Source organism: Dama dama, chromosome 18 (genome assembly GCF_033118175.1).
Source record: "Dama dama isolate Ldn47 chromosome 18, ASM3311817v1, whole genome shotgun sequence".
In the NCBI taxonomy this organism is placed as follows: Eukaryota; Metazoa; Chordata; class Mammalia; order Artiodactyla; family Cervidae; genus Dama; species Dama dama.
Genome location: NC_083698.1, coordinates 25,794,612 through 25,808,404, shown reverse-complemented (window position 1 = coordinate 25,808,404; position 13,793 = coordinate 25,794,612). Strand labels below are relative to the sequence as shown.

The 13,793-nt window shown below is 36.3% G+C and overlaps 1 protein-coding gene across 6 annotated transcripts in view; it reads right to left on the bottom strand.

Moving 5' to 3' along the window:
- HDAC9 (histone deacetylase 9) overlaps positions 1-13,793 on the bottom strand; it is an 896,685-nt gene that overhangs the window by 270,948 nt on the left and 611,944 nt on the right. For 5 of the 6 annotated variants that reach the window (XR_009696639.1, XM_061165031.1, XM_061165032.1 and 2 more), the window contains exon 14: positions 1,210-1,343. Coding sequence is in view for 5 of the 6 variants with exons in the window: in XM_061165031.1 (XP_061021014.1) it covers positions 1,210-1,343 (134 nt within the window). In the remaining variant the exon portion in view is untranslated. The remainder of the gene's footprint in view (positions 1-1,209; positions 1,344-13,793) is intronic. The other variant, XM_061165035.1, reaches the window with a different exon arrangement.

The following is a 13,793-nucleotide window of genomic DNA, read 5'->3' as shown; positions in this document are numbered from 1 at the left end:
CAAGTGTACTTGACTTTGACATCTTTATTTCCACTGAAATTTATTTTTCAGGTTCACTTTAAAGTAAATAGGCTTTGAATGGAATTTTCTTGACCACATTTTCAGTTGTCAAAATCAATTAATTCAAAAGTAGTCACAAGAGACTGTCTTTATCACTATTCGCTATTTTAAGAATAGTGAATTTAATATGGTTTCAATGTTATTAGTTTCCTCATGACGTAACTATGGTCAAAATATTATCCACTTACTTGTTTCCCAAACTTGTGAGAACTAGAGTTCCTTCACTGCTCTTATAGAGAAAGGCAAAGGAACCAAATAGTAATATGTAGGAACCAAACAGTAATATGTCAAATGATCAGTCTATAAGAATAGGGACCATGTTTGTTCTTAATTCTAGTCCCTAGAACACATCTGAAAAAGTATAGATGCAGGAAGAAGTGCTTTTGATCAATAAATGCTAAGGTAATGCAAAATAACACATAGAGGATATTTTTCTTTTTTAAGTTTTAGACTCAAATATAGACTGTTACTGGATCTTAAGCAACAATGGACATTTATAGCAGCTAAACCAACCAACTGCTGGTTGTTACATATTTTGCAAATATGACAAAGGGAGCCTTTCTGACCTGGTATCATTTTTACTTTTAACTTTTAAAAGCCTCAATAAGCCAGACTTTTCTAAAAAAATATATATTAAGACTCACAAGAATCGACAGAAATGAATCTAAACACCAATAAAAAGAAGTGACTCTTCCTGGTAATCTTTTAAAACTTTTAAGAGACAGTTAATCTTTTAAAACTATTCCATTTCCATGAGGCAAAATTGGCATATATGTGAGTTCAGAGTATTGCTTACTGTAAGAAATAACAACTATGTAGCTCCTAACTGGATGTGAAGAGCTTCTCAGAAAATTAACTCAATAAACGATACCTATTTGGAAACAAGAATAGTTCTGTGTGTACAAAAAAAAAGAACACTACAGTAATGGCACACACATCAGGCAGCTGCTCGGCCCATCAACACAAACTGAGTCCCCACTGTGTGTCCAGCCCAGCATCAGGTTATATGTTACTAGTGTCCGTGATGGTTCATCAATCATGGTGTTTGTGCTGTAGAGTTAACATTTTTCTACAACTACCCAAATGAGTACTGGCCTCTTTACATGATTTATTTAAGTAAGTAAAAGAGTGTGGCCAGTTCAGGATTACCTCACATTTATTTAGCAGCCCAGTTTCTTGCAGCCGTGACCAGATGCTCTGTATTCTTCCGGCATGCTCAGGGTGGGTGGTGGAATTGCCACAAATGCACTGGTGTTTCAGCATCAAAGGGTCATAGGCAATCCCTTCAGGACAGAGGAAACACAACACAAGATGAGTAATGGCCCAAGTTACATGACAATATGATTACTCAAAAAAAGGCATTCTTCTCCAAATAGATTTACAAATAGAGAATTAATACATATCCACAAATTTCCTGGAAGCACATAAGAACTGTTTAGTTCTATGGGTCTGGATATATATGCAAAACAAGTCAACTCATGAACTAGTCAGTATGAGACCCTAGACTTACTAAGTAAATCTGTAAAGTAAAAAAGGTGATGATATTTGAGAAGCTGCAAGTTAGAAAAAAAAAAAAATGCAATTTTACCAGTATTTTAAATCACTACAGAGTATTTTTAGACAGATAATTCAATTCAGCAGAGGTTTCAATTTTATCAGTGAAGCCACAAAATGAGCTCTTTAAAGTGTGAATTTATTTCATGAGTAAGTCTCGCCATAGTTTAGGTTATGTTACATCTGTAACAAACTGGAAGTCTCCAACTACTTGCCTATTCATATGCTTATTAATTCCTTCAAAGTTTTGCAGAAAGAGTTTCTTTTTTGCTTACTGTGCTTCTCTCATAATTTATGTCAATCTGTAAGTAATACAGATACTATAGTTTTTATAGTATTGTGGAACATTTGAAGTGTTTCTTTAAAAAAAAGTAACTCCGTAGCAATATCTTTAGTAGAAATCACACAGATAAAACAAAATCTGTGTTTAAATTACCATGAGTTAACACATTTCATGTTTCAGAGCCTTTGATGTGAAAGATTTCATACACATTTAGTGAAATGAACTATTAGGCTTATACAAAGTAGGGCTCTTTAAAGCAACAAATTAGATGATAATTATTATAAAAAATTTTCACCCTTAACCCAATTCCTTGGGGGGAAAACATGTTATTTACAAAACTGCCTGACATAAGAAATTATTTAACCAATCAAATATTCCAATAAATTACCATCAAAATACATTCTCTGGGGGCATAGAATGCAGAAGAGTCCATTATAATAAATTTCTAAATATCTATTCAAGAACAGATAAGTACAAGCACTTAGTGTTATAAAGTAGGTTCAGTTAATGCATTTTATTCTCCCTTACATTATTGTGTTAGAGGGATGTTACTCAAGAGGGGAGAATATGTGTCCCTGAGTGTATTAAAATCATGCAGAATGACATGTGTATTTTGAAACCATGTGGCAAAAATTATGTCTAAGAAAAAAATATTTCACTGGTCCAAATAACATTCACTTCTTCCTGTTAATTGAAATATAGCCAACATATACCATATTATGTTAATTCCAGGTGTATTACATAGGAATTTGACATTTTCATACACTGCAAAATGATCACCACAATAAGTCTTGTAAATATCTGTGCCCATACAAAGCTATTACAATTTTTTTGTTTGACCAAACCACAAGGCATGTGGAACCCTAGTTCTCCAATCAGGGATCAAACCTGTGCCCCCGAGTGCAAGCACAGTCTTAACCACCGGACCGCCAGGGAAGTCCCTATTACAATTCTTTTACTATATCCCTTGTACCTTATAGTACACCTCCATGGCTTATTTATTTTATAACTAGAGGTCTGTATCTCTTAACCCCCTTCACCTATTTGGCTCAGCTCTCCAGCCCCCTTCCCTCTAGCAACTACACATTCGCGTATGCTGTCACTTTTCTTTGTTTTGTTTCTTAGATTCCAGATCTGACCGCACAGATTTTAGTTTATACAGTATTTATCTCTGTCTGACTCATGATGCCCTCTAGATGTGTAATACTGATTCTTAAGACACAAATGGCTTCAGAATCCCTCCACATGGCCCCAACTCTCACATTTACATCTTCAGGGCCAATCTCCCTCCTGAGCGGTACACACTCGAACATTCATCTAAATCACCCATCTAAAATCTCTGTTTGGATGTCTCCTAGTTTTCATAAAATTGGAATATCATATTTGAGCTCATAATCTTAAGCTGCACATACTGTTTCTCATTTCAGTGAAGGGTATCATCACCACTGCTCATGTAAGAAATCTTACTGTCCTCTTGACACTTCTGCTCCAATAAACCAACAAGTAATGTCTATTTTCCCCTGGAAGATGCATACTCACTCTCTTATCTCCAATGCTGAAACCATACAATCCAAGGTACTATTATCTTTAATCTGAACACCTGAGATAGCACTGTAATGTCTATCTGACTTTTATTCTACTCTATTTGCTACTTAAGAGTAGCTACCTTTGCTTCAGTCCTTTGGAGACTTCAAAGATGAGGTGAATTTCTCAAGGCAGCACAGATACGCCTGTCCCCACCTCTGAAGCTTCATCTCATACTTCCCTGTCTTGATTTCTATTTCTCCCACAAAGGTTTACTTACCTTCTAGTTTTCAAAAGACTCAAAATCACACATGCCTTGGGATCTTCATACATGCTGTTCCATCTATGCCAAAAATTCTGCCTTTGGGCCCCCAAAACTCTAGCCCTCACTCAGCTAATACCTACTCATTCTTCAAGATTGTTTCAATGTCATTTCCTCAAAAAAGCATTCCTTGTGATCTCTAAATTAGATCTCCGACTATATGTTCTCATAGCATCTTCTAGGTCTTCTTTGTAACATTTAGTACAATTCTATAATTGGTGTATAATCTTGTTAATTGGATATTTTCTTTACTATCTGTACAACACAGACTAGAGTTTTATTATTTACCTCTGAACTCTTAGTGTCTATAAATATGCTGGGAAAACAGTAGATTCTCAAGTGTAATTGTAATAAATGAGTGAAAAACATGAATAAATGAATTGGTGGAAGAACTAGGTCAGATATCTCCATCCATTATAAAAACCTTTCTTGATGAACCTACTTGGTGGACCTCATTGGACTACTTAAGTTTTTATAGACTAATTTCTTTCATATTACATGCTTTATCTTCCTCCTGGTGAAAGTAAAGTGAAAGTGTTAGCCACTCAGTTGTATCCTATTCTTTTTGACCCCATGGACTGTAGCCCGCCAGGCTCCTCTGTCCATGGAATTCTCCAGGCAAGAATACTGGAGTGGGTTGCCATTCCCTTTTCCAGGGGAGCTTCCTCACTGAGGGATCAAACCTGGGCCTCCTGCGTTGCAGGCAGATTCTATACCGTCTGAGCCACAAGGACATCTTATCTTCCTACCGGAAGGTGCCTCTAACACAAGCATTTATTATACTCATTATATTTATACATGGAATTGTACACAAAAAAGAGATGAATAAATATTTTTAAATAAAGCCAAAAGAGAGAAAAGAGGAAGTCAGGAAAAAAAAGTTAGCAGGCATAAAAAGCAACATTCACAATATGATGATACATTAGACATGTCTGCACAATTCAGATATATCAAGTATTTATGAGTTGCTATTACATAATAGGAGCTGTTGAACATATTTTCTACCACAGTTTTGTACTGCATAAAAGATATATTAACGATTAACATGGAAAAATAAAATACAGTATTTCCCTCATTTTGAAAACACATTCTTTAAGAATAGAGATTCTAATCATTAGGTTGCTTATTTTTTTCACTATTTCATCTCTTGACATATCTAACTTCATCTCCATAGTAATCATTTCTCTTAAAACAACATTTTCTCCATCAGCCACTGCCAAAAAAAAATATGAAACAGGTTATGGTAGCTGAAAATTATTGCCAAGTATCTGGAGATTATAATACAAAGTCCAGAAGCTCTTGGAAAGACATTCAAATTTAAGAAAAAATAAATAAAGTCTGGAACCCAAAGCCTCCACCTACTCATCTTAATGACGTAGCAATGAAGTGTTAACAGGTAGACTACAAGGTGAGACTTAACCTCATCCTTCAGCTCCATTTCTTTCATCTTTTTTTCCCCCTTTGCCCCTCAAAAACAGAAACTTATAGGGTGAGAAACAAGCCTGCTCTTCTCTTTGGGATTCATATGGAATTCCACTTTTCTTTGACCCTTTAGCCAATGGATCAACCTGTCTCTTAATGGGACAAGAGTTAAAGTTAGGTTTTGAGAAAATAAATAAAACACACAAAGGAGTCTTAACACAAACCTTTACCTTAATTTTAAACCCTATTTGTTTATTTTCTGCTTAAAAAAAAAAAAAAAACTCTTAAAAAATTTTTTGATTTTTTAAATAAGCTTGGACTTTGTGCTTTCTATGGCTTTCAGTTTTAGTTTTATTAAATGAGGTAAGTACGTAAAGCTCACAGTGCAGCATCTTTGCCTTTCCTTAATCGCTGCACATAGTTTCTTTAGTTATAGAAAGCATTCATATCCTTAGGTTTATGCTCAGTCTAAAATGACTGTGGGGCTGAGCCCACATTGGTCTATTAGGAAAGCTGAGTTCAGAATCTTTCACCCTAAAATTCCTGATCCCAGCTTCTTAAGATTCAACTTCATATTGCTTTTCTGGTTAATGCTTGAGGTTCCACACCTTCCCAAGGATTTGCTCAATGATACATACTAAACATCTTGCAGGGCCAAAGGATTGAACCAAGGGCTAAAGAACAGTAAAGATATGTGTGTGTGTGTGTATATATATGTATATATATATACACACACATATATATATAAAACATAATAACTTTCCTAAAGGATGCAGGTTCAGTAAACAGTCACTGAATGCTCTCAATGATCCAGGTATCAGAAACTTTAATTTATTACATTTAACTTATGACTTAGCAGTAAGATAAGGCACTCACAAAGACAGTTATATGACATGTATGTTTAAAACTCTGTATGGTAAGGAAATGAAAAAAAAAATGGGGCTTAGAAGTCAAATACGACCTCTTAAGAATTAAAAAAAAAAAATTTAAAAAATGGATTGCAATTGGTAGGATTACTAAAATGGATATAAGGAGTTACTTTGAAGAAGGAGTCATTTCTAATAACCTCTAAATCATGTCCAGAGCAGCTATTATACTTTCCATCTATAAGAGGAATCTATCCATAAGGTTTATAGTTCTAATCTATTTATAAGGTTCATCTTGCCTAATTTTTTCCCCGTTAACTATACTCTTTATATTCTAACACTTGAATTATTTGTTATAATATCTTTTAACAGAACACTTAAAGTACCAGATACTACAATTTTTAATTATGTGTAAAACTTGATTTATTCAGCAAGCAAATGAAATATACAAAAATAATTGTTTAAAACTTGCTAAATTGTACCTCTGAGTACACAAGGAGCATTTTCTAGACTTAGAGATTTATTTGTTTATGTAAATCATTTCATCAGCAGCTAAAAAAAGGAAGTGGGTGGAAAAAATTTCACCCTAGGGCTTCCAACTACACTATATGAAAGTCTATTAGAACCTGGGAATTAAATTAGGTGTTGCCATTCACTATATAACAGAGAAGGAGGTTCAGGTGGTATGCAAGTTGGCAAAAAGTGAAGTCAAATGCAATCACTACATATTTGCTGGTAAATATCTGGAAAGATGTTTCTATATTCAAGCTTTCAAGAATGAGTTAACACAAGGGAAAAGCATTAAAAAAAAAAAAAAAAAACCCTACAGACTAGGAGAAAATATTTACAAATGATACAACCAACAAGAGAATAATTTCCAAAATATACATACAGCTCAATAAAAACAACAACAAAAAAATACAATAAAAAAATGGGCTGAACCCCTAAACAGACATTTCTATAAAGGAGACATCCAGATGGCCAACAGGCATATGAAAGATGCTTGACATCACTAACCAATAAAAAATGCAAACCAAAACTACAGAGAGGTATTACCTTCTACCAGTCAGAATGGCCATCATCAAAAATCCTACAAACAATAAATCCTGGAGATGGTGTAGAGAAAAGAGAATCTTACTATACTATTAATGAGAATGTAAATTGTTGCAGCTACAATGAAAAACAGTATGGAGGTTCCTTAAAAAAACAAAAATAGAGTCACCAAATGATCCAGTAATTCCAGTCCTAGGGATATATCTGGATAAAACTTTACTTTGAAAAGATACATGCACCCCAAATGGAGAAGGAAATGGCAACCCACTCCAGTATTCTTGCCTGGGAAATCCCATGGACAGAGGAGCCTGGTGGGCTACAGTCCATGGGGTTGCAAAGAGTTGGACACAACTGAGTGACTGAGAATGCATGCACTCCAATGTTCACAGTCATGCTATTTACAATCGCGAAGACACAGAAGCAATCTAAATGTTCATCAAGAGATAAACGGATAAAAAAGATGTAGCGTATATATAGACTTCCCAGGTGGCACAGTGGTCAAGAATCGACCTACCTATGCAGGATATGCAAGAAATGCAGGTTCAATCCCTTGGCCAGGAAAATCCCCTGGAGTAGGAAATGGCAACCAACTCCAAAATTCTTGCCTGGAAAATTCCATGGACAGAAAAGCCTGGCAGGCTGCCAGCCCACGGATTGCAAAGAGTTGGGGACACAACTGAGCACACACACACAGACAGTGTAGATATACACCACGGAATTATTCAGTTCAGTTCAGTCACTCAGTCGTGTCCGACTCCAGGCCTCCCTGTCCGTCACCAACTCCCGGAGTTTACTCAAACTCATGTCCATCGAGTCGGTGATGCCATCCAGCCATCTCATCCTCTGTCGTCCCCTTCTCCTCCTGCCCCCAACCCCTCCCAGAATCAGGGTCTTTTCCAATGAGTCAACTCTTCACATGAGGTGGCCAAAGTACTGGAGTTTCAGCTTCAGCATCAGTCCTTCCAATGAACACCCAGGACTGATCTCCTTTGGAATTATTACCCAGCCATAAAAAAGAGGAATGAAATAATGCCATTTGTAGCAACATGGATGAACTGAGAGACTGTCATACTAACTGAAGTCATACAAAGACAAATATCGTATGTATCACTTATATGTGGAATCTAAAAAATGATACAAATGAACTTATTTACAAAACAGAAACTTAGTCACAGACATAGAAAACAAATTTATCATTACCAAAGGGGAAAGACAGGAGGAGGGATAAATTAGGAGTCTGGGATTATCAGATGCAAATGACAATATATAAAACAGATGAAGTCCTATTGTACAGTACAGAAAACTAAATTCCATATCTTACAATAAACCATAACAAAAAAAGTCAGAAAACATGTAACTGAGTCACTTGGCTGTATACCATAAACTAACATAACACTGTAATCAACTATACCTCAAAAACTCTTTTTTAAAGTTTGAGTGAGCAGGAAAAAAAAAACAAACAAACTGGGCCTATGAGAATATGTTACAGAAATATAAAGGAAACATAATTCCTACTACTTAGCTCAGTGAATTTGATTTACTATAGGAAGCAAAATAAGATTTTAGAAATTTGGGGGAATCCTCAAATGTCAGAAGACATTGGTCCTATAAAATCGGAGCCGAGAGCTGAAAGGAGAGACCAAGGTAAATTAATGAGTAAAAAGATGCATAAGGTAAATGAGGATGGCAAGAGAACTAAAAATACAGTGGCAAAATTAAAGTCTACTTTGGAGACAACAAAAGAGGAATTCAAATTTCATAAAAACCAGATCAATGCCATTAAAAAAAATTTTAATATGTTCAGAAAGTATGGAGATCAAAGAATAGACAGTAATTGTTCTCAAGGAGGGGATCAGACTAATAGAATAATTGGAATAACTGAAAAATTTATCCATAATAGAAAGAGATAGAATGTGCATGAGTATGTAACTGCAAATGCTCATAGGAATGATTTTATTTTGGATTAGTAGGATGAAGAAACTATACTGTGAAGCACCAGAAAAGTATGAACAGGTTGCCCACAGAGGAACACAGCTAAGGTGGTCCAGACTTCTCTCCATTGCTAAACTTAGACCTCTCCTTTTGAATATTAAATGACTGAGCATTTAACCACATTTCCAGATTTTTTAGACAAAAGAAATGTGTCCCAGTAAATCTGTGTCCAAGTATATGTGAAGGCTGTAGGATGACTTTCTCAGGTATGAAGAAGCCAAAAATTTTTTCTTCAAAAAAGATATATACATATACATATATGTATAACTAAGGTATATATTTTAAAATATGTTATTATATAAGCTAAGAAATAACTTATAATATAATATATATGTGACCAAGTTGATTTAGTCTCCTGAACAAAAAAGATAGCTATCTTATCATCTTCAGTGAGAATTAGATAGGCAAACACTGGGGGAACTTTTCAGGAGAAATTTCAAGCACATATATTTGAAGACAGTAACTTTTATCTACCCAAATGAAATTAATCTCTGCATTCTAATACAGGTGGTAACATTAGTTACTCTGAGATGTCTTAAAACACACACACACAAACACATGCATATACAAACACACATATGTATTTACAGATGTACACATGCATGCAGACATGAACACAAACATATAACTTTCCTTCACTGTCAGAGAGAGGCACATAGGGAGAGGAGAAAATACTGGAAATAAATGTATATTTTACTTATGATTTTCTCTGGTGATAGAGTAACAGGTGATTCTCCCCTTATAGTTTTCCAGACTTACGAAATTGCTTCCAATGAACATTTTTAATTAAAAAATATAAATGTCATCCCCAAATTTCATCTAACATACAAATAATCTTTTTTTGTATAGCTGCATGTAATTCATTTCTCTTTACTCTCATTTCACTTGCATATTCATTTATTATATGGTAGCATATACACTGAGCACCCTCCTTGGGCTAGTCAGGTACCTCAGTGCTAGGGTCAGAGAGAAGAGGAAACAAAATCTCTTCCCACAAGGACAGCCCATTTTAACACAATCCCCAAAATAAATAAATTACAATCTTTGAGGGGAAAAAAAATCCAGTTATGAGGGACCATAATTGATTTAATTTGGATTTAGCTGGCCAAACAAGGCTTCCTGAAGGAAGTAAGATGTAAACTAAAACCTGAAGGATTAACAAGAGTTTGCCTAACTTGGGAACATATCTTCATTAAAAGCAGAAACAAACAAACAAAAAGACAGGGGAAAAGGCCACTTTTGCTATTCTCACACTTAAACATTCAAATGTATTTCACTTTCCGTTGTAATGTGCCACCCTCTAAATGTCAATTTAAAAACTCTTTTAACTATTTGTAGTGGCTTTCACAAACACTGCTTGAGTTTGAGCATTACAATTCTACTTCTCATTAGACACTGACTGAAAAAACTGATGGTACCAAGAAGGAATTTTCACAGATTGTGTAAAGGAACCCAGTGCCGGGAGAAAGAAGAGGCTAAGTGGTACTGGGTGATGGGCAAGATAAAAGCCAACCAAACTTATCTGCCATTAAATTAATATCACTGAATTCCATTTGGCATAAACTAGCAAAGTGGCACAGTTGGCAAAGAATCCACCTGCCACTGCAGGAGACAAAAGAGATGTAAGTTCGATCCCTGGGTCAGGAAGATCCCCTGGAGAGGGAATGGCAACCCACTCTGGTATTCTTGCCTGGAGAATCCCGTGGACAGAGGAGCCTGGTGGGCTACAGTCCATGCATTGCAGAGAGTCAGACACGACTGGGCACGCGCGCACACACACACACACACACACACACACACACACAATTATATCATCTGCTCTCAAAATCCTGCTGGGAGCCATGGCCAAGCCTCACTTCTCTCAGGAACAGCTGAGCAGAAACGAAGACTATGGCAAAGAGAATGACTTGCATTGCCCTTTCCTTAGTCATCAGCATTCATACAAACACCATGCCTTGGCTTTAGATAGAATGAAAAAAGTACCCCTTAAATTTAATATGTAATAAACATTGAATATTATTACTTATGGGGCTTCCAAGGTGGCACTAGTGGTAAAGAACCTGCCTGACAATGCAGGAGACATAAGAGACATGGGTTCGATCCCTGGGTCAGGAAGATCCCCTGGAGGAGGGCATGGCAACCCACTCCAGTATTCTTGCCTGGAGAATCCCAAGGACAGTGGAGCCTGGTGGACTACAGTCCATGGGGCTGCAGAGTCGAACACAACTGAAGCGACTGAGCATGCATGCATTATTACTTACATTACAAAATGACAAAATGCATTTGGATATGTGGCAACCTGGCTGTACAACACACACTCTTCCTTGGCACTACAGAAGCTAAGTGATCTCCCTGGCCATCCAGAAATATCCCCAGCCAGGCTCTCCGTAGGGCCACCAGGGAGGGGCTCCATCTTAGTCTGTGTCTTGGTCCATTCAAGTTCTCACAGGAAGCAGACTAGAGACTTCATCTCTCAACAACTGACTGAGCTCAAATAACACTTCCCCCTTGGACCACTGCTTTGTTCTTTAGAAATATTAGTGGGGTATGACTATCCCTTTGGCTGTTGAGGATTACATGGAAGGTAAAGGTTTGAATGGTGTATCTTAAAAATTATGTGAGTTTAGTACAGAATAACTTCATAGTTGTTTCAAAAAGTATAGCTGTTACAGAAGGAATTTAAGCAAACTGCTTAACCTTATAACCTACTTTCTTCCTTGCTTTCTAGTGGAACAACCATTGAGTCAAGATTTATAACTTTCTTTGGGAAACAAAAGCTAAATATTCTCAAAGAACATGTGACTTCAAAGTGACTTAAATGTTACTTTTTATTTTTATTTTTTGATGTATCTACAACAAACAGATATTAAAAAGCCAAAAGAAAGGCCCTTAAAACATAAAAAATTTGTTTTCAAACATATCACAAGTGAAAGCCTGAAGAGTTCTCCTCTAAAGTAAGAGATCATTAGAAATACTAAGATGAATTCTGAGATCATGTGGACTGTAAGAGTATGCATGTTACAGGGGAAATTTAAGTTTGGATTAAAGCCAGAATAATATTTGGAGGAGCAGAGTGAAGATAGTGCATTTCATTTCCTTTTGGATTTGGAAAAGCACTAAATGAAAGTCACTAATCAAATATATATTTTTAGTCCCAGTGACAGTGGAGGAGTTATTAACAGACACATAAATTACATACTTTGCATGTTTTAAAAATAATATTTAGTATTTTTATCTTAAGAATTTAAGCATCAGGATGCAACATTCTTCAGGTAAATAAGACAATAAGGCTTTTTCCTACTGAAGTATGTAACTTTGGAATCACTAAGTCAATCCTTACAGAGCAATAATTGCAAAGCAGCTTTCACTTTCAGTGTTTTCAAATTTGAGCTGGTAAATTCCTAAGTGTTTATGATTTACATGTACACATTATGTATATATACTACAAATAAATATTTGTCGATTCAACTAAAGTTTATTGAAATATTATTAAGTATAAAATTCTGTATTTTTAAAAATATAAGTTTATATAATCTCTCATTTAGGCCAAAAATGTGACTCATCAGGTAGCTCAGTGGTAAAGAATCCAACTGCCAGTCCCGGAGATGCAGGAGATGTGGGTTTGATCCCTGTGTCTGGAAGATCACCTGGAGCAGGCATGGCAACCCACTCCAGTATTCTTGTCTGGAGAAGACAGAGGAGCCTGGTGGGCTACAGTCCTTGGGGTCACAAAGAGTAGGACACAACTAAGCATGCATGCACATGCACGTGTCTCATCATGTACATTAAACATGAAAATAAACTCAACTTGATTTCCCTATTTGTGCGTGGAATATAAATTCTGATAAATACTAGGGTGTTGACATTATGGCAAAGAAACTAATCATGTGAAATGACCCAGTTTTCAGTTTGAAGGATTTGGTTATGTTTGCGTCATGCTTGCATTATCTGGTTTGCAATCCACTCTTTCACCTGATTTTTCCCCCCTAATTTTTGTCTGTGCTGCATGGCATGTGGGATCTTAGTTCCCTAACCAAGAATTGAATCCATGACCCCTGCAGTGGAGGCACAGTGTCTTAACCACTGGACTGCTAGGGAAGTCCCTTGCCTGATTCTTTTAAGACCTACAAACCCTGTTCATTTGCAAAAACATGTTTTTCTCAAACTGGTAGGATCATTCTAATACTCAGAGAACTTGTTTCATTCATATGGAGGGAACATATAAAAGTAGTGAAACCACAACATGTTAGGGAAGGGTCACCTCTCTTAACCAAGCAAAGAAACTCTCAGCAGGGTTGGAAACAGCAGCACAAAGCTTGATAATCAAGCTTGCTTTTAAAGTGAGGCAATGACGTGGAGTGAATGTAACTGGCATTACAATAGAATGTCTGTGTCTCTGAAAGCTTATGGCTGAATACAAAACACTCTCAGTAAAAAGAACTGAGAAATAACTAATTCTCAAAGGCTACTGCTCTGACTACCTACAAAAAGTATTTCTCTACATCATGTATCTGACTATGAGCAAAAATTCTCTTAAGACCAAGGACTGAACGAGGCATGACTGACCCAAGCAGCTTCCGCTGACCCTGGCTACAGTCCTGGGTTGCCTGGGATACCAGGACAGGTCTGTTTGTCCAAGAAATAGAGGGATCAGAAACAGTGGCTAATGTGGTGAGAGAAATATATCCAGCTACATCCAGTCTGTAGCCCCTAGTAT